The sequence below is a fragment of the Dendronephthya gigantea genome, unplaced genomic scaffold (assembly GCF_004324835.1).
Source record: "Dendronephthya gigantea isolate DGI-Jeju-01 unplaced genomic scaffold, DenGig_1.0 000022F, whole genome shotgun sequence".
Lineage (NCBI taxonomy): Eukaryota > Metazoa > Cnidaria > Anthozoa > Malacalcyonacea > Nephtheidae > Dendronephthya > Dendronephthya gigantea.
Genome location: NW_021163032.1, coordinates 771,128 through 792,557, shown reverse-complemented (window position 1 = coordinate 792,557; position 21,430 = coordinate 771,128). Strand labels below are relative to the sequence as shown.

The 21,430-nt window shown below is 39.0% G+C and overlaps 3 protein-coding genes across 5 annotated transcripts; 2 read left to right on the top strand and 1 right to left on the bottom strand.

The window, feature by feature from the left end:
- Window positions 1-59: 59 nt before the first annotated feature.
- LOC114522218 (legumain-like) lies at window positions 60-5,320 on the bottom strand. The gene is made up of 14 exons (XM_028542856.1): window positions 5,057-5,320; window positions 4,047-4,175; window positions 3,693-3,743; window positions 3,484-3,569; window positions 2,958-3,039; window positions 2,559-2,621; window positions 2,377-2,449; window positions 1,961-2,079; window positions 1,749-1,838; window positions 1,174-1,260; window positions 981-1,094; window positions 581-748; window positions 362-429; window positions 60-258 (listed from the first exon to the last, which is right to left on the bottom strand). The coding sequence occupies exons 1-14, from the start codon at window positions 5,180-5,182 to the stop codon at window positions 228-230; spliced, it is 1,287 nt and encodes a 428-aa protein (XP_028398657.1). The 5' UTR covers window positions 5,183-5,320; the 3' UTR covers window positions 60-227.
- Window positions 5,321-5,475: 155 nt separating this feature from the next.
- On the top strand, window positions 5,476-21,205 carry LOC114522216 (kinesin-like protein KIF6). 3 transcript variants are annotated; one of them, XM_028542853.1, is made up of 27 exons: window positions 5,476-5,759; window positions 6,140-6,228; window positions 6,513-6,622; window positions 7,026-7,100; window positions 7,199-7,241; window positions 7,495-7,599; window positions 7,730-7,839; window positions 7,933-8,015; window positions 8,296-8,342; window positions 8,447-8,565; window positions 8,701-8,788; window positions 8,981-9,060; window positions 9,158-9,221; window positions 9,300-9,386; window positions 9,580-9,683; window positions 9,752-9,857; window positions 9,949-9,995; window positions 10,361-10,458; window positions 17,206-17,378; window positions 17,910-17,988; window positions 18,302-18,401; window positions 18,657-18,712; window positions 18,794-18,844; window positions 18,996-19,062; window positions 19,406-19,786; window positions 20,261-20,367; window positions 20,609-21,205. In XM_028542853.1, exons 2-27 carry the CDS (start codon window positions 6,169-6,171, stop codon window positions 20,623-20,625), a joined length of 2,457 nt encoding a protein of 818 aa, XP_028398654.1. In that variant the 5' UTR covers window positions 5,476-5,759; window positions 6,140-6,168; the 3' UTR covers window positions 20,626-21,205. The 3 variants fall into 3 exon arrangements, with proteins under 3 accessions (XP_028398654.1, XP_028398655.1, XP_028398653.1); XM_028542852.1 differs by lacking the exon at window positions 5,476-5,759 and having other exon boundaries at window positions 6,045-6,228; XM_028542854.1 differs by lacking the exons at window positions 5,476-5,759; window positions 17,206-17,378; window positions 17,910-17,988; ... (5 more) ...; window positions 20,261-20,367; window positions 20,609-21,205 and adding an exon at window positions 11,119-12,000 and having other exon boundaries at window positions 6,044-6,228; window positions 10,361-10,486.
- LOC114522221 lies at window positions 13,197-15,100 on the top strand. The gene has a single exon (XM_028542858.1). The coding sequence runs from the start codon at window positions 13,685-13,687 to the stop codon at window positions 14,237-14,239; it is 555 nt and encodes a 184-aa protein (XP_028398659.1). The 5' UTR covers window positions 13,197-13,684; the 3' UTR covers window positions 14,240-15,100.
- Window positions 21,206-21,430: the final 225 nt, after the last annotated feature.

The following is a 21,430-nucleotide window of genomic DNA, read 5'->3' as shown; positions in this document are numbered from 1 at the left end:
GAAAGATTTTATCTTAATTCAAATCTTAATACAAAAATATTTCTCCAGAAATGGAAAGATTCCTATGAAAATTACCCGCATTTATTAAAACTTACAAAATCATTCTCTAAACTATTACATAGATTTCTCTATACACTAATATACAACTATTTCATTTCTACAAAAAAAATTAATTTTCACTAAAAAATAACTTAGAAGTTGCTAAAACTTCCGTCTTCAGAGCTGTCTTAACAACTTTCGTTGATTGCCGACAGGATTCTGTAAAAGAGATTCAAGTTGTTAAGAAATGAGGTCCAGGAGGTCGCTGACAAGCAGTTTTCTTGACCATTACAAGAAGTTTGAGTTTTTTTCAATAGCTTACTGTGGCAAAGGTATCTTCTCTTCACACAAGTTAGCGAGAACATAAACATGACGTAATGCAGCATCACTCTAGAATGAATATGCAAGCAATCATTTAAATGTAATACCATTTTGTTGTCTTCAGAAAAACTTTATTGTATCATATAGCAGACTATAGGTTTGCTCCTGCATTTTTGCACGGGGAGTAATGACGATATAAGGAGGGAAATCAACAACCAACCTTTCCCAAAGCAAAGCATTTCTCATGGAAAGCATCTACGACTTCAGCATGACAATCCAGCTCGGTCACTTTACCAGAAGATCCTTCCAAGACCCTGAATTTCTGTTCTTCACCGTGGGTCGCAACTTCAGCAATTTTTTCCACAGTTTCTCTAACTCTTTGTCTTTCCTGCAAACCAAAATTCAAATCATTGTTCCTTAGATTTGCACCTGAGGGTAGGTGCGCTAGAAGACATTGTTTCAGAGCCATGTTTTCCACAAGTGTACAAACCAGAAATGGTCGTATTCCAGCAAGTTGGGAACCGGTAAACATTATTTCCTAGCCATGTCTACGAAACAACATTTCCTAGCTAACATACGTTTCCTACAGGTGAAGAAACATCTCAGAGAACTCCACTTACGCGAAGAAGACTTAGCATTTTCATTTCAATTTTCACTTTTTCTGAAGAGGATGCCTTTTCGAGACGATGTTCGAGAATGGCCATTGGTACTTCAGGGGATGGCACCGCATCGTTCTGAAAAGTCAAAATTACCATGATATAAAACACATCTATTACTGAAAATATTGGAAGGTGATAAGAAAGAGGAACGTACAGTATCATATTCGTTTGTATCTTTAGCTGGCAACCAAGATTCTTTGCCTTCTCCTTGGAAATCAATGACAGAATCAGCCGACATATCCTACAGGAGTAAGGTGAGATTATATAACTTGTAGTACGCCTGAATGCAGAGTTGGAACTCCAGTAAACGAGAATCTCGAACAGTTTTAAAACCTAGTGTAAGCAGACAAGTTTCGTGAAATATCAGTATCGTACCATATAACGGCAGGCCATGATTTATATATATAGTGGGAGAGCATGTTTGTGAAGAAAACGTGACTGATTTGTATTAATGAATTGGAAGATATTTTGCTTCAATTTAATATTGAAAAGTGTCCCGTTTACAAGAAGTTTTACAGAATCGTAATACAGTATAACACTTAATGTGGGGAAAATTATCCTCCGGAGCGGATTAAACAGTATCAGTATGTGGTTTCTTTTGTGCTTAAGACAACTAGTTTTCATCGAGAACACACGGATAAAAGAAATTTTCTGCCTGATGCGGTCCGGAGGATAATTTCCCTGACTTGAAATCATCCTTTAACCAAAGATGACATCCGGCAGACCAACCTGCTCGCCGTATTCCTGAACATGACTTTGTGTTGTCCTCTTTTTAACCTTTAGAAATTGTTGTTGAAGCGTCTCCGAGGTTAGATTCGACTAGAAGATGCAAAATATTGAAGTACAACATCAGAGATACGATTCAAGATGCCCATGCACAGCAGGTTATCGTCTCATTCGAGGTCTCATTGCTGTCATTTCATGACTTAACAACGACCAACCTTGTCTGAATTTTCCATCCAGGAAATGCTATAGAGATCACCGAGGTAAGTATCTCTTTTGTTGTCCCAGTAGTAAGCGTAAGATGATTCACGCGGGTTGGCGGCGGTGGTCGCAAAGACTGAAAGATGGAAATTCAAGTGTGATTTAAATCAGGGTCATACATACATATGCAGAGTGTGGAAGGGGTGCCAACCCCCCCCAGCTCAAAAAAATCTATTCGATTGTATTTTCAAATCGCATGGGCGATTTTAGTCGCGTTTTTCTTATTTTGATAGATGTGATCGAGTGGATAAGTTATGGATGTCAAAATAAGGGCACTTATACACCGAGTATTCATAACTATCGACTAGTTTGTATCTGTCAAAAGAATGACCAAATTGTCAGTTTGAAACGGCCTCAAAATCAGTATACTTACCTTTGATATTATTAGGAAGTCCTCCGTCGGCGAACATTGATCCTGATTCACAAGCCTCTACGTAAATTACCATCTGGGGAGATGTTTTGGAGGTACAGTAATTAGAGTAACATTTGTATCATTTGTATCGGTCCAGCTACACCCAGATTTAGGGCTAATGTAAATTTCATGTCTCTTTGTACCTGTTTATACTTGTTTTTCTGGTGCATGAAATTTATGGCTTGTAGGAGCTGCTTCTTCTTCAGCTACACGAAAAAAGACATGGTTTCTTTAGGCATCGCTCTAACATCATTAAATCGTTAAAGCACAAAGAATATCGCCTGTATTCAAAAAGCCCACTCACACTCGCCCTCTTTAAGTGTGACATAGAAATTTTGTTATTACTGATCAATAAGAAAGTTATTTCTTAGTCAATGAAAAGAATTAAGGTTAAACACTGAAAATCAAGCTATTGTTTGACTGCAAATACCATCAAGGAAAAGTTATATGAGAAGATTGAGATCTCCCACTAAATAAGTTCGAGTGTGAGTGAGCTTTTAGAATACAAGCGTATACGTTCTGAATAAGGTTGAAATACTCACTGGAGGAGCAACGCCGGGGAAGGCAACCAAGCCTGGAGCTCCGTGATCAGCGAAATATACAAAAACATTATCATCCGGGCCGCTAGAATGAAAAAGAGTACTCAGATAGGGCCGGTTGAAGGAAGACTGGATAGCGCTCTCCGCCAGGTAATGGAGCAGCCAGATTGAGATTCCTTTCAAGTTTCAACCCTTGTAAAAAATGCTTGATGAACTTTAAAACTACAGATTTTAAGCTAAAAATTATCGAAGAGGATCCCAAATTTACGATTACTAAGGTTTATTCAAAGTTATACAAAACAACGGGCAATTTTAGAGCGATTAAAAAAACGCTAACCGGTGGATAGCGGTATCCAGCTTTCGCACAATATGGCATCATACAGAATCATAATATAGAATACTATTTTCACTGAAACCCTACATTCGATATCCGTTGTTGCAGCTTGTGTAATACAAAAGCGCTACAATATACAGGGTGAAACAACTACAATGTCATGTTAGAAATTTAAACCCAGTTTGAAGTTCCAACCTGTCAATGACTTTCCCGCTGCCAATTCCTTGCACAGCATCTTTATCTCCTTTTAGAACACTCAGAAAGTTCTTCGGAGTGACGTCCTGCGAAGAATAGAAGGTAGGATTTATATATTAATAAAGAATTCTCAAAATTGAAAAAGAAAATCAGGCGAGAAATTTCGTTCGAACTGAAAATTCCAATATAGTGGAAGAGCGCTCCAATACCTTTCCGGTGTAATCCTTTGGAACTCCGTGGTAAACGTCCGGTCCATTCGGCTAAAAAATATCTTTTTAGTAACTTGAAATGACATTTTAACGGGCTAACCTGGGTTCGGGCGTGCATGGATGGGATCTCATAACTTCTGATAACCAATTGGTTATAAATGATTAATAAACGTTATCATTTCCTTGGTGAGATGGATTAGAGCAACTTACTCACCATGACTAAGTGATACCTCCCCCTAAGGAATGGTTTGATTATTAGGGACGCACGTAATCAGGATTAAGCTATTGATAGCGTCAGGGCTCAACTCTCAAGAGATTTAATCCGACAGTCATTCATGGGTTATTCCCAGTTACCTTGTTGATGATTTTACCAGGAGTTGGGTTTGCGGGATTCTGTGCTATATCATCGTACATCATCACCACGATGTTCTCGTCAGGAATTTGATTTCTGTGCAGTATTTGATACGCGTGACAGATGTCAGCCTAGAATCATTCATTAAGTTAATTGATACATTCCCTCTCTCTCCATATTGTCAGACCCGTAAAATACATTCCAATTCTCTTTTAGAGTTCTGTCTTTGCTCTCTTCAATTTGTCGTAAAAGCAAAGTATTATGTAAGTATTACTAACGACGAGAGTTTCTTTTTTCTAATGAACCTACCCCGAAGGCGTATTTTCATGTAAGACTTAGTTAGAGAGTTTTAAATTTTAGGGTTTGAACCACCTGTTAATTAAGTCACGCGGTTCGACCATGGGTACAAGTTTGCTTACCGCTTAGGCAAATTCAGATGATAAACGCCATCATTCACGCGATCGTGACCTAAATACGAGGTCTTAATCCGTTCTGTCAGACATACCAATGTCCCCATTGCTTCATTTATATCGTTATTCGACCACATATGTATTTAATATGTATTATGTTCCATCGAATGTATCATGTTCTATGAAATTTCCACGGTGCCCGTTTTATGCCGCCATTGATGATATTAATAAAGAATTTCTCAAAACGAAAGTGCTAAGTTCTAACTTTTGCCAAGAAGGCTCCACATCGGCATTTATCTCGTTTCGTTTCGACAATTTATAACTATCTTAACCAGCCATGCCTCAAGTGAACGAGCGAAACGACGTTACGTTGTAAATTTTTTGACCTCTTGTCGTCGAGTTAAAAAAACATCGTGGATTTTCAGAGGAAGAATATTATTTCCTTGTTTTATAAGTTTTGTTGATTTTTTAAAGTTTACGTGACAAATAGTACTTGAAATTGCTCAATTAGAACTATTTATTCCGAACGAAATAACACTGATATGTCGACATAAACCCCATATTGACACACACACAAACGGAGAGCGTTATATACACTTTACCTGATGTCTATAGTTATCCCATGTATTTGAGCCGGCTATAAGCAGACCCCATGTCTTGCTATCTACATTTCTGGCTAGTACAGTCACGCAAACCAGTACCGCGATCACGCAACAAGCCGACTTCATTTTGTCGCAAAAGTTTCAGTGGATCCGCAACAGAACAGCACCGCCAATCGGATTGTGATGGTTGTATTTGAGCTGTTGAGGATGCTTGTTTGCTATGTAAATGATGTTATGCTCGTGGTCTTGTGACTATCACGCTAATGCCCTTGACTGCACAAATTCCCGTTTGGATTGGCTGCCCACGCAGGAAGATCCGGTATATGCACGTGAGAAGTGAGATGATGTTACATAAATTAAGTAACGTGATTGGGTTAGGTTTGGCCGTTTGGGTTACTTAGAAAAAGCTTACCAAACTATTCAGGAACTATGTCTATATGGGAACAGATTAGGCTTTTAAATTTCATCATCCAACCTAAACCACGCAACTGACGCAAGCTACATACTAAAACTACGTAATGATTGTAATGGAAGTGGTTCTTCAATATGTCTTAGTTGTGATGATTGATTCATTCGTTTGACGTGTAAATAACGCGAGCATGGGGGCTCATGTGTATTGATAACTGATTATCAATTATACTCTTATAAATTTTAGGTTTGTCAGAAAGGCAATTCTTTACGGAAAACATATCGAAAATTGAAGGTTAAAAATCCATTAATCATTAGGCAGTTGAGTTTGACACAATTTTTTTAATTGTTACGCCACAATGCGGTCCTCTGACTGAAAATCGTATTTTGAAGTGTGCTATCTAGTAATCCCTTTCTCAACGACAATCTCGTATCCAGGGTGGAAGAAATACCTGGGTATGAGGTTACCCCATGGAATGTCCCAACCACCATCCATCACCCTTGTAAAAGAAGACGAAGTTTTTTCTTGTCTAACATGACGTTTCCTTCGTTCAGCCGCATCCATAGATATACCGCGGTCGTCAAAACACTTTGTTGCCAACGTTGTCCCAAAAAAGGATTTGAAAAGTATTTTTGTTAAAACAAAACAATTCTTAAATCTTTTATAATGAAAAGACTTTATTCCGGCTAAAGAAAAAGACATTATGGTGAAGTACGGCATTGAAATATTTGGCAGAGTGAAGCCAGGGAAAGGTCGAATTGGGGTGAGAAATATAACGTGTATTTTAAAAATTGTATTATGGGACATTCACAGTTGTCGTTTCACAAGAGTAAATAAACTATGTGTAATGAAATTTTCTCTGTAATTCACCACGGTATAATGATGATTCTATGCAATTGGAAACATCTTCAAGTGTTTTATATAAAAATATCAATAAATAGAATTGTGATTTGAGCTGGCTTGACTGCCTTGACACATTTTATTCTAGCAAACTAGCCTAATGCAATAGAATTTCAGATGGCCAAAACTAGCGTATTTTTTTACTAGGACTATGATTGTGACGAGGGAGATGATGGCTATTCCTATGTCTCTTTTAACATCCCAAAAGATCTTGCTCGCGATTTTATCAACAACAAGAAGGAAATATATAAATTCAGGTATTGTGATTTGAGTGTATTATAACAGGTGGTCCACTCATCAAAGATGCACCAGTTGATGTAAATGAAGTTAACAGAAGTCTTTAGACTTCTTTGACTCTAAACTAATTTGTCTGGACATAGCCTGATGAATTTAGGACCATGTCGGAACTTATTCTATTCCCTTGTTTATATGCTAATATATCACACTGTTGAGGTGAAAGTTAGATGCATGTTTTCATATGGGACAAATTAGATCGATCTGAACACTCCTAGGTTCATTTACTCCAGTAGGAAATAGTCTGAGAGTTTCAATGCTAAACTTTGAGTTTTTGATAGTTTTTCACTCAGATTAGATTGCTGATGGCCTGAAAGGGTCCAAGTTAATGGTAATTAAGTTTAACTTGTACCATTCCTTTCTCAGATTCAATAAGGCATTTGACAGAGACACAAAACAAGATGATATTTTTGAACACGTAGCAAGAGGCGTTATTGACAAGTATGTTGACTTATCACAAAGATTCATTACTTAATTTTCACGACAGATGTAAAAATTTAAAGATTAACGTAATTTATGATGACATTCAATTTTTGCAGTGTTTTATCCGGCTATAATGGAACAATCTTTGCATATGGACAGGTAATGTCTCCTGTTAAAATGATAATATCAATCATATATGAATGCCCATTCACAATAATCTCAGTGTAAACAGATATGTTATGGAAGTACCAAACTTGATTGTGGAATGCTCTCATTCCCTACCCCCTCTCCCCAGGGCAGGGGGGATCTGCCAAAGGCAAGAGATACTACAAATTTTGAAATTGTTTAACAAAGCTATTATCGATCATTATCTCTTGTTAATCAATTGCGCTGTCCTTTGTCATATGTACAGACGGGATCTGGCAAGACTTTCACAATTACTGGGGGAGCGGAGAGATATGCGGACAGAGGAATAATTCCAAGAACCTTGTCATACATGTTTGAATGTTTTGAAAAGGTAAGTGAACCAGAGGTCAAAAACTCTGCCCCCCAGTGGCCCCCTCTATCCCTAAGTAAGGTCAAGAAATATGCGCAACCTAGTTCCCCAACACAGCTCCCATTTTGACTGTAATTTTTCCCATCAACAGAACCCAGAATATGTTTACACATCACACGTTTCTTACCTGGAAGTCTACAATGAAAATGGATACGATCTCTTGGACCCAAAGCACGAGGCGGCTAAACTTGAAGATTTACCGTAAGTTACGACGATCGAAGCGGTCGGTAATGCACTGTGAATGATATAAAAATAGATCCAACGAAAATTACTTTCGACGTGTAATTCTTGTAGAAAAATTGCTTTGATGGAAGATAATGACGGAAATATTCATTTGAAAAACCTCTCTTTACATCAAGCGAACAACGAAGAGGAAGGTATATCAAAATTAGTCTTTGTAAAGCAATTTTAAAACAAGAGAACCTTTGAAAACATAATCTAGAAGGATGTATAAATTCAGCTGTTAGGTCAAGTAGACTGTTTCTCCGCTTCTAAATTAGGGAAGAAAGCAGTTCTCTTGAAAACGTTGGTTGAAAGGATCGAGACACTTTTATAATAATCATATATACCCTTGTATCTTAGTTTGGCTTCTAATATTTTTTATTAAACCTTCTGTGATTCAGTGGTTTATTAACATTTTTTGTCGATAACATTTAGCGCTGAACTGGTTGTTTCTCGGGGACACAAATAGAATGATTGCGGAGGTAAACGAAGAGTTATTTGATTCCACTTGTTAGAACAGTCTCGGACTGTTTGTTGCAACTAAACAGCAGGCTTTTTCTAATGAATTCGTTTATATTCTCTCCAGACACCAATGAATCAAGCATCCACAAGATCCCATTGCATCTTCACGATTCACATTTCCTCCCGCGAGCCTGGGTCAGCGACGTTAAGAAGAGCCAAGTTGCATCTTGTTGATCTGGCTGGGTAGGATGGATTTGAAAATATTACAAACGGCCGTGCATGTGTGTGTGTGTGTGTGTGTGGAATTAATCTAGCAAGCATTCATACACGATGTTGCACTGTAGATGGAATCATGGAGACAATGTTTTCTCGTTTTAGTTCTGAGAGAATTCACAAGACTGGCGTTGATGGTACGATTTTGACCGAAGCAAAATACATTAACCTATCACTACATTACCTTGAGCAGGTTTGTACCGAAAGCAACGATTTAGGGAATCTTTAATCCTCTAATCCAATCCTTTAAACCTTTAATCACTTCGCTAACACCAGTGGAAAAATTGGGAATTCATCGAAAATGTATAATAAATTACGATGATTCGACATTATTTATCACTGCATGTTACTTCAGATCCATGATCCATCCACTTGCATTCAACAGGTCATCGTCGCTTTATCAGAGAAATCAAGAACTCACATTCCGTATCGTAATTCCATGCTTACTTCAGTGCTGAGAGACAGGTTGGAATTTCTTGCAAGCGTTGAATCAGTGTTACCATTTCATTGGATAGATTTTCCTAATCGAGCAGTTCAATTCAAGATATTCTTTGCCTTGTAGTTTGGGAGGAAACTGTAGAACAACAATGATAGCAACTTTATCAGTTGACCGCAAGAATATTGATGTAAGTTATTGGGGTCGATTAAAACTGGTTGATAGGAAACGATTCGTTGTCATTTATGTGTGGTTTTCTTCAATTTAGGAGTCCATTTCAACGTGTAGATTTGCACAGAGGGTGGCCATGATAAAGAACGATGCTGTTTTGAACGAAGAAATTGATCCGAAACTTGTACGTTTGTGAATCATATATCTCAACGTTTAAGTGAAGATTTGAATCTCGACGTCTTTCAGTCAAACGGGGGATGCCTGTCATGGAAATGATCTTGTTCCACCAAGACATCCATTGCACTGACGTCGCAACCTCTACGAATGCTTTTCTATGTTTTCACGAATCGCCAACAGTGATCCTTTTCTTTTATCAGATGATAATCAAATTGAAACAGGAGATTCAGCAACTAAAAGACGAACTATCAATGTCGTCTGGAATGGAGTACAAGGGTGAACTGACGGAAGAGGAAATTGAAAGGTAAGAAAACAGTCAACTCATTGTCGTCACTTTTCTTCGATTTTTCGAATGTCTTCTTCCCCCACCAGGTTGAAATACATGATCAAGACGTATATTGAGGACAAAGATCCCGAATCCTCGCTGTTGGTTGGAGCTGATATGAGGAAGATCAATTTGTCGTTTAAATTGTTTAAGGTAACCCAAGATTGCAATCATGCAGTTCCACGGGAAGTTCAACCTCCTAAACTGAGACTCTTTAACCCTTTTTCAACCATCATCAATGTAGGGTCATGTCCTAGACAGAAAGCCAAGCAACTCTCCTGATACTGCGAGGTGAGTTGGTGTGTAGTATTTCGATAGATTTATCTACTTGGAGTTGTTCACACAATCCAGTTTACTAGATCAGTTTTTTCTCTTGGAGTTGTTCACAAGGTCCAGTTTACTAGATCAGTTTCTTCGCTTGGAGTTGTTAGACAATCCACTTTACTAGGTCAGTTTCTTCTCTTGATGTATCTGACTTTATACCATGCAGTCAGAACAACAGGGTTTGCCTCAAATAAGCCAATCACTTACACTTCCTGGCGGATTCAGTAAATTACATTTGCTAAAAGGATAACTTTGTTGGAATTCCCGCATGCTAGACAGTTATAGGATTTGCTATCATCATTTTGCATTGTATCCTGTTCTTCATCGTGCAGGTCAAACGGTTCGCTACAGCGGGACAATTCATATCTCAGTGATCAGAATGAAGCAACAAAACTAAAGGAATTAATTCATCAGCGAGACAACGAGATTAGTATCCTTTATCGCCATATTGAAGAAAGGTAACCTGCTATATTTATTATTGCAAGTGAAGCAAGCTGTACTGGCTCGTATTCTGAGATTCTTACTTTATCTCAAGCGAAATGTTTGGAAACAATGTTCTCGTTGTTTCAAAATGATACATCAATTTTTATTTTGTTTCAAGTCACCGCATAATACTGCATAACGTAAATCTCTTGATAAAACACATAACCAACAAAAACAGGTCATAAAGTCCGCTAACTCCGCTTCAGGCGAACAAAACATTCACTAAAATCTGATTTCAACGCATGTTAATTGGAAGCAATAAAACAATGGTTGCAATAGTCGCGATAACATTGGTCAACATCTTCAATTAACATGCATTGAAATCAGATTTTTTCGCAAGTTTGTGTAATATTGTCTCTCGTGTAACTTGGCCTTCACGCGAGGTAATGCAACATCAAGCAATCTATAAATGCTGAGATATATCGTATAAAGCCGAGATGGTTAAAATTAAGTCATCGTGGCAGAAAAAGTCTCGTATTTAACAGGGTAGCACCCTGCTTGCCTGCCTAACGTGAGCCAGGTCCCTTTCTAAGGGATCGCGGACTAACTCCTCAGGTGATTCCTGGTGCCATCTTTAGTGTTTATTCAAACTGAGGCAATTTCCTAGGCTTGACTTTCAAGGATCTTTTGTTTGTGGCAATGAAAGCTCGAATGTTGGAGAATTTCAATCGATTGAAAACTTTGAAGATTTAAAGGACACGTCGCAATGCCACCCTACCGGTCCACTTATGTCCTGCTGTGTATCCTGCAAGACATTGATATCCTACCAGGATTATATTAAAGTGGATGTGAAACAATCTGGGTCCTATCACGAAGCAGAAACCGAGAGCTTGTATCTCGGAGGGGAGTCTGGGTCGTGGTTTATACAACAGCTCGATTTGAAGTCTTTGAAAACCCTCGCGAAATTGAAGCTGGAAATGGAAAACTACACCGTCAAAGAGTTGCGAGATTTGTATCGCAAGTCACGCGTGGCGATCCTCGCAAATTTCACGAATAATCGTCACGTCCACGAGGAGATCATGCGCGAAATCGAAGCATGCGCAGTGGTGAAGGCCGGGGAAAAACGTCGCCAGAATCTGGAGACGAGACGAGCCTCGTCTTTGGCAAAGTACAATGAAATATTGAAGGAGTTTCATCACGCACACGAGAGATTGATTGATATAACACAGATGAAGTTGGAGGCGGAAGAGTTACACACTTGTTTAATGGAGCGATTACAGAAGGCTAAGTTGACACATGATAATATTGTAGCCCAGCATTCCCGAGAGTTTAAACCTCGTCAACAAAGGGAACGAAAAAACTCCATGTAAACTGAATTCGTGCATTGAAAAAAGTGAAATGATTGTGTCATGCCTGTCAAAGGAACTTGGCTCATCTCTTTGCAGGTTGAAATCTGTGATTCTTGTTGAACACTAGTGAACTTTTGCAGTCTTTGAATATTTTTGCAGTCTTTATTGTGAACTTGGTATATTTTACAAACCACAATACTAAATCTATAGACATAAATTTTCCTTTCTGTGATTTTCTCTTTCATTTGTGTCCATTCTCATATCCATTTCTACAGCAATCTCTGCTCCGTGATGAAGAATATCTCTCTTAGTGAAATCTATTCTAGTTCTTCCCCTAACAGTCTTACGCCTTGTCACCGCCAAAGATGCAGGTCCAATCATCTTTGCGGGCAGATAATTTAAACCGGCGTATCGTACCGAATCCTACCGAACATGTATAGTAAATCTGCTTTGTCAGTCACATGATAATACCTGGTACTTAACCATTTCCTTTTATCTGCCATTTGAATCTTCCATCAGTGTCAATGTACACCACTTACCGTGTCGAATTTCACTTTTCCTTAATGTAATTCCCTTTTTCTTTTGATCATTACGTCGTAAGGGCAACATCAGAGCCCTGAAGCAAAGACGTTCCTCCCCTCCCCTCCCCTCTCCTCTCCTGAAATGATGCTTGTCAATTGTAGGTTAACCACCAGCAAGGGACTGGTACTCGACATAGACAATGGCACGGGAGCAATGACAAACCGAACCAAGATTCTTCCCTGTGTCGGATTCTTCTTACTAAGATTATCCTTCTTTCATGTCCTAGCCAGAGTCTGATCTAATCTTCAAAACTAACCTTGTACAAATGTGCTTTGGTCTATCTGTGAAAAAACTCTTAGCTTCATTACTAATTCATCTCATCTTTCATTGTCTATTTATTTTGGCACTCGTCTATGTTCTAAACTTTCCTAATGAACAATGATATCCCTCATTTCCTCGATCTGGCTCCTTAATTTATTGCCTGCCTACTGTTGAATTGTATGACTCTGGAGCTCGTTAAAAAACCCTCCTTCAATGAATCAGCGATACTCGTGAATCTGTGACAGTTCACATCATTCTCGAAACGCGGTTTTCCTCAAAGTCGTTGAACATGTCATTTTGCTGCCGATTAAAGCGATGTACGTCAGCTGTTCTACGCTTCTTCCATTTTTTTTCTTTTTACTTTCATTCTCATCACGAAATCCTCTCTCGATGTATCATCAGCCAAAACTACGATCATTGAATTCCATCGACCACCTAAGAAACAACCTACGTACGGAGGACCATCAATTTTAACATTATGTTTCGTACCAGATATCATATGTTGATTCATAACACGATATAATGATGAACTGGCAAACTCGCTAACACAACGGCACCTGCCCAACACCTGCTCAATTTCTTGCATTCAGTGTGCGACGTTCATGAACAACAATCGGTCGCAGCTTTGGAGGAGGAGTTGAAACTTTGAGCATGGTTTAATTCAGTCCGTATTGTAAATGATATTTAGTCGTTTAGACCAGGGAATTTAACCGAATTTATCCGCCATAAAAGACAGTGAATTCAAAAAGAATCTATTTTGGTCAAAGAGTGAGAATACAAAGTTATAACAACAGATGTTGCCATTTTTGTAGCAGAACATGCCAGATATCTTGATGGACATTTCTTGCAGGAAAACAGATTTGTGTAAAAGATTTACCAGCCTGCATTTGCCTTCATCGAGGAAGAAGCCAAGAAGAAAAACTCGATTGAAGAAACCCCCGCGAAGGCTTAGATATTACTCACTTTGCGGTTGGCCAAGCAACGCATAACCTGTTGCATTATAAACTACCATAAACAAAACATGCAAGCTCTTGAAGCAAGATGGACGAATTAGCTGCATCGAACGAACGCCAACAGGACGAAGCTCAAGAGAGTTTCCTGAATTTTGAATTCTTTCGCGACACTTGGGTGGGACGGTTGAAAATCGCTGAATTAATCTTCGGTCTTCTCGCCGCGGCTCTCGTTCCTGCGACCGTGTATGGACACGGCGCTGGCTTCGGTTTTATGAGTTTTGTCGCGTGGACCGCGTTCATTTGCACGCTGGTTGACTGCTTTCTTCATCTCATTCGTGATATCTGGGAGAAGTTGGTGTTTGTTCGTGATCACCCGGAGATCTATCTAGTTCTTTGCGCCCTTGGAACGCTTGGACTTTGTCTTGGTTCTATCATTGTGTTGGCCATCTCTACGTACGCAGAGGACCCCAACATGGCCAGAGCGTCCGGATTCTTTGGCTTTTTCCTCATGATAGCCTTGGGTATAGAAGCGTTCCTGCATTTTCAGAGTTTTAAGCGGACATTGGAGGAAAGAAGAGAGAGACAGGAAAGGTCTGCTACCCACACTGAGGAAGTCTTTACAGATATCAGACCTGTTTCATGAAAACTCAAAATCGCAAAGAAAAGAAAATACGTTTTGCCAACATCTAAGCATTTATAATAACGTTAATAACGTTATAATAGGGCCATTTATACGAGGCAAAAAAGTCGCGACTTATTTAAGACGCGACTTAAATAAGACGCGACCTGATATAAATAATTAGATCATTTCTTAGCGTCCTAATTCTGTATTTAGCGTTTTTGCCACTCCACGTAATTCTTGTTTTTTCTGGAGTTTTGCTCTTTATGGTGTCAGCTTTGCTTGTATTTTCCGCCATTCTGATTTCTGACTTTTTCGTAGTCGTGTTCACGCACGCGTTGTTTTTTTAAATTTAATTAAGACGCGTCTAAAATAAAAAAGGTAAAATCCCTGTTCTTATCTAAGTCGAGAACAAGTATTTTGTATCGTTTATACGACAAGGTCGCGTCCTATTTATTTTAGTCCGGCGTCTTAAATAAGTCGCTACTTTTTTTTTCTCGTTCAAATGGCCCTAATGTTTACATTTTACAACTCTACGATATGTGCACAAATTTATAATCAAACTCTGTCAATAGAATTTATTGGAAATTTCAGTAACAATTTGATAACTAATAGAGTTTTAGTAACATTTTATGGCTTCTATAAGAGACTAGAGACACTGTCTGCAATAATGTATATTTCATGAAGTTCCGAAAGAGCGAATTTAAGCAATTTTAGGATTGCAATTTCTAAATTCACGAGCCCGCGACGTTTTCCGTAAGAAATCAAGAAATTTACATTAACAATTGACTTCACCACCCCTGAGGGGAATTTCTTTCTTCTATTGTAACCATGTGATAATGAGTTCCTCTTTTTCCCTGAAGTTGTTAATTTTACTATTTCCTGTTATTATGAATGATTAATTGTGATTTTTGACACTTCACTCGATGCACGCAAATGCTAGGGTTTAAATAAGGGTCTTAAGTTCGAGTGGAATTATACACACTTCAAATTCAAGCCAGGAACAGTTGATGGAAAAAATGAGTCAACTATCGGTCGTCCAATCGAACCTACGCTTTTGTGATGCCGGTGCAATGCTCTTGCCACTGAGCTACAGAGGTAGCTGACAAGAGCAAGCGTGATTAATGTGTATAGGATGGTAATGCCGGGTATAGGTGAAGGTAAATCGATTTGTGATTTTTGGCACTTCACTCGTTCCACGTAAATTCTAGCGCACTTCAAATTCAAGCCAGGAACGGTGTATTATGAATGTTATATTGATCTAAGCTCTATATTGGCAAAAACTTACTTCAGAAAGAGCGTTATCTAGTCGTGCGAAGCACACATTATCAAACGAGAAAGGAACATTTTCCTTTGCTTTTATTTTCACTAGAAAATTTTCCTAAACAGTTAAGGCTAAACTACAAGATCAATATTATGGGGATGTATTTTTAAGTACCCACTTCAGAGTGGTCCAATCAGAGCCTGACAATGCTTCTTTCAACCAATGAGAGTATCGTTTCGCAGTTTGAAACCTGACCAGCTGCCGGATAAGATCGGGGTTATCCCAGCCTACACAAGCAGGCTCTCTGTTTACGTCAGAGAAAGAAGGCTCAGCTGTTGTCGTGTTGATTTACTTCATCTGTTACAAAGCCTTCAAAATGGACGGACCAAGAAAAGAGCCGGCATCGGACACTGACGAAGACAGGCCCTTTCTTGATTTCGCTTATCTAACCTCTTCAACGATAGGCCGTTTCAAAATAGCAGAGTTTATTACATCTCTGCTAGCTGGTGCTATGGTGCCGAGTACAGCTTCAAGACATAATGGAGGTTTTGAATTCATGAGCTTTGTTGCTTGGACTACATTCATCAACGTGGTTATAGATATTATCCTTCATCTTGTTCGGGTCTGGGAGAAGCTATTGTTCATTCATTCATACCCACAAGTCATGGTGTGTCTATGTTTCCTCGGCTCCGTCTCGCTTTTTGTCGCTGCCCTTGTCGAGATCGGCATTTCGAGATATGCAGGAGTTCCGGGATTAGGTTATGCGTCTGCGATATTTGCTCTTGTATGCTGCGCGTTGCTGGCCGTGGAGTGCTATTTACACTACAAAAGTTATCGCGAAAAACAGCAAGAGAGGGCAAGAGAGATGACGACAACCGCTGAGGGACAGGGTAACATTCATGATCCAAACTTTTACTAGATATTGACAACTGAGTATAAACATACTGATCGAGACAACAATGACACAAATATGAATGACACGTGTGTCGTTTTGTCGCACAGCAGATGGTTACTGAAGATATTTCGCTTTTACTTTAATTTGCAGTTCTGCATATATTTGTCAGTAATAAAAGTCTTTGCTATTCTTTGGTAAACATATGTACACATACTGTAAACATTGATTTTTGAGCTGTCACGTATATACTTCAATGAAATATGATAGCATGGCTTTTTGTCAAATATTTTATCAATTCATTCATACCGCCAAAATAGAAGCGTGATTGCAAGTATCTCTGTTGGGGAGGGGGGGTTCTGTTGGCTGCCAAATATACTTTGTACACCATTCGACCCAATTTTGTTACCAGACTCCAGAGATTTGACTTTTGCGGCTGATTGATCATGACCTCACGTTAAACTCTGCAACGGAAAGTTTGTAGAGTGCGTTTAAGTTTTTCTTTGTATCGAAACTAGAGATACAAGTTTACGAAGATTCTTGATAAAGGCGTAACTATGAGAAGAACTTATTTAGGCGGAGTAATTATTTCGGATTATTTCAGGTTTATACGGAGAATTTGTCAGGTACTTGAAAACTTTGAAGACCAGAGTTGAACTGCATGCTGTTGTAATCTTGTTTCTCCTAATCACGAGATGCTGCATGGAAAGTCGCTCACTGCTACACAAAAGAATAACCAAAGCACGGCCATGCTGACTGAACTACGCCTACGGTGTCTCAACACGGCTGAGGGCCATTGATAGGGTATAGTTTCACCTTAACACAATCCGTTAGATATCTTGGTTGGGATGTTGAAACGGGAGCGAGAACGTGTTCAAGGGAATTCTAAGCCGTCAAGTAGTGAAAGTATTTCTCATGAAAGAAGTAAAGAGAGAATAAGCAGAAGAACCCAACCAACGTCTTCGAGCAGTGAAGTATCATCCGATAAACAAAGACAGACGCTTGAGGTGAGTGCTCTGTGCTCTTCAGAAAGCTGGACGATATCTTTTCCCTTAGACTGCACGTAGCCCTTCTCAGTTGAAACGGTAACATGGGGCAGGGTTGTTTAAAAGCAGGTTAGCTTAATTAAGTTAGTTAGGATTCCTGGGTTAATTGAAGCAAATCTTTACATTAAATTTTTTAATCGCTTGTTTACAAAGTTCAATATCTTTTTTCATTAATATATTTTCCGGGCCGACAGAAGCCATATATTTTTTAAAGGTTTTAAAACAAACATCTTTAAAACAAACATCGGTTCAGAAGCACTTAAAACTGGCATGTTGTAAAACATGGACTGGACTAGACTTGTAAACTATGGACTAGACTGGACTGGACAAGTCCATGTTTTACAAGTCCATGTTTTACATGTCCAGTCCAGTCCATAGTTTACAAGTCCAGTCCATGTTTTACAACATGCCCTTAAAACTGGCCCCTGATGTCGTGAGCCAGGATTAGTTGATTGAACTGCATGTGATCGGATTTTCCTTCCATTCTTGCAGGAGCGACAACAACCTGTGGCAACGAGGGAAGAGGCGAATGGACACTCCACAAAACCATCACAATCGCAACAAATGAAAGGTAAAGACGACTAATCCTAACAACGATTCCTAATCTTAATCAACATCCTAATCTTAATCCTAAGTTGCATCACAATACTAACTTGTACTAAACTTACTTGTAATCCTAATCTTAATCGACATCCTATTCTTAATCTGAACTTAAATCATAATCATAATACTACCCTAAACTTACTCGTAATCCTAATCCTAACCATAATTGTACTTACAATCGTAATTTTAATCCTAATCCTAACTCTTAATCCTAAACTCTCCCGAAAATGCGGCTTTCATATATTCCAACTTACTACTCAATCACTATCTCTATGAAACAGATGATATGTCCCAGGGGAGACGTGAGGCGTTTGAAGTGTTTCGTGCTGACTACCCTCACAATTCCAACATTGAAGAAAATAAACGAACACTGAAACAAAGGTAAGTTGCAGCAGCCACTTCACGCTTTCTGTTCATTTCAAATTCCTCTGTATCTCAGTGGCAAGAGAACTGCACCGGCATTGCATAAGCGTAGGTGCGATTCCTGCCGGAAGACCGATCGATAGTTGACTAAGTGTTCCTGGCTTGAATTGAGTTGTGTATAATTTCACTCGAAATTAAGACCCTTTAAAAACCTTGCTCTTTAAATGAGTTCACTTTTCTTACCAAGATTCCGGTTATATTCTGTTTCGTTAGATACGGTGAAGCGAAGACTCTTGGAGAACAGGTCAACAATTCAAGGAAGAAAATAAGTAAGTAGTTACTTTGTTTTTTACGATTCAAGTTTGGGCCTTTTAAGCTTATTTTATGACCTCTTACTCTTTCCTCCACAGATACTCTTAAAACACAAATTGAACAGCATAGAATTCGTCGTTCAATGCAAGGTAAGTATTGATATTTATCGGGCTAACTAATGCTCATAGTTTTCTATTCCCTAAATATATTCAACATGAATGAATGTTCGCTTCTTCGAAAGAGAATTTAGTTTTATACATTAAAAACAACAGAATAACGAAGTCTTGCATTGTTTTGTAGTGGAAGACGATGGCCAGAACGATGAAGAGGACAGACTGCGCAGTGCTATCGAAGATGAAAAATCCAGGTATTTTTGAAGATCGATGTAGATAGATCTATAAGATTAAGATCTATGTTCAAAGTTAGGGTGAAGTTTAGGATTAGAATTATCTTTGCGATTAGGATTAGGGTTAAACAGTTTAGGATCAAGATTAGAATTAGGATTTGCTATTAAAATAAGATTGTGATTGGAAATAAGATATTGTTAAAGATGATAGCCAAGTCCTTGAGGATCGCTGCTCTGAGATTAAACATTACGAGAATGAAGAGTTTTATTCATTTATAAACTACGGATTGCCATTTGAACCCAGATATACTGCGGGATACCACTTGCTCACACACTCATCGCCAATGATAACATCTTGTTTCAGATACAAGGAAGCGTTCACTCGTCTGCGTTCACTGAAAACAGAAATTGAACACCTGCAGCATCTCCTGGAAAAGTTCAAGGTTCAAATGCAAAAAGATTTCGAAGTTTGGTGGAACGAGCAGTCGTCGCTGCCTCAGAGAACGCAGAGTAAGAAGGTTGCCTCTGCGTGGAAGACACCCACACCCCCCTTATCTCCGATTAAACCCCAGGAAAACCGCCCCCGTGCGTCGACCGACCCTCGTACCCCGGGTCGGGTAGGAGGGGCTGATCACTGGAGAAACCCTGCTGGATCTGAGGAATCTTCAAGAGAAGATAAACGACATTCCTCTGCAGAGGGAGGAAGATCGATGAAGAACGCTTATGAAGATGCCAAACGATACAGGTAATTTACTATTTACCTCGTTCGTTTCGTTGACAGCCGGCTCATCAGTTTCAGCACGAGCTTCAGCCTGGTAGAGTAAGAACGTTTAAGTTAGACCTGACAGTTCAATAGGTTGCAATGGGATGCTTATTCTATCTCAATCAGGTATAAGTGTAGATCACCCACCATTGGAACATGAGCTCTCTCAACTAATACACTCTCATCATCAACTCACATGAGGTCTGTTTCATACGTCGAACTTTTCATGTGCCGAGTCGAATGCAAATGAACTTAGACACTTAAGACTTTTGCTTATTGACATTTGTTCGACGTCTGAAACAAGTCTAATGACTCAAATTCACTCTGACAGTCAATCTAGGTGGTTATGCTTGAGTAACAGTCGTTTTTGTTTTATTCTTTTTCTCGTATTTGCTTGTCATTGCTTGCTTTTATTCGGAAACTCTTTGCTGCAAATTCTATTATTTGAATTTCCAGTTCATCGAATGGAAAAGCGTCGCTGAATTTAACTGGTGACAGTCAGGCAGATGAAGATATTATGGCATTCATTCGAGCAAGACAGTCGTTACTCGACAAACGGCGAGGTTAGTTTGCAGTGATAAGATCTCTTGTTTGATGACAACCCTAACCCTATTCTAAAGACTAACTCATTGATCCCTCCCCCCCCCCCGCTACTGACTGACGAGTTGATCACAGTTGATCACGAGGTCCAAACTGCTTGCGCGAACGACATCAACCGTTTGAAATGTAAAACAGTAAAAGGGGCTCTGCTTCGGGGCTAACTTCACATTTTTCACACGTAAACTTGTTTTTTCGCTCGTCTAGGCTCCAATCATAAATAACATCGGTCTAGTTCAAGCTGTAAATAACTGAACATTCATATCAATTTGAAAATTCGGAACGCAAATACTTTTGTCGGATGTGACCAAGCCTACGTCATGGTGCGTTAACATGACGTCTTTAGCTCTCCGTAGAGTGCCACTTGCATCCTTTGCCAAGAGCCTCAAGTACTTCTCTAAATTTTCTCTACCTTTTGACTGACACTATCCTGTCGCATGGTCGTATGCAGAAGGTCCAGGCTAGTCTATTTCTACAAGATTAAACGTCTAGAAAGTACTATAATCAGCAATACCCAGCAATACGAACGTTCATATTGAAATCATCGTATCACGTCAGATATTTCTAACAACGTTCAGCCGTTGGCGGGAAAGGCGCCTGGAACGAACAGAAATACATCATCGAATACCAGCACTTATCAATAATCACAGTATATCATATTTCTATCACTACACTATACAATAGAAACACTTTACTACAGCGATATGCTTGAAATAACATGACGTACTGGGGACAGTGAATAATAGCGAAGAAGTAAAACTTTCATAAATGTCAAAATGAAAGATTGAAAACTTTGTCTTTGCATTAATGTGACTACACTATAGATTTAACTCTATTCCCTCCTCGAGCGTTTATTATAAAGTGCGTTCCTCTGATATGGAAACTTCAATAACATTTTTTCGTTTTGTCGTTAGCGTCATCCATACATTTACATTGACAATTCAAGTTGTTCCAAAAACAGACTTCAGGTAACGCACGACAAAACACGCCAGTTCTGAAGCAATTTTTACAACACTCCTGCAATTTTTT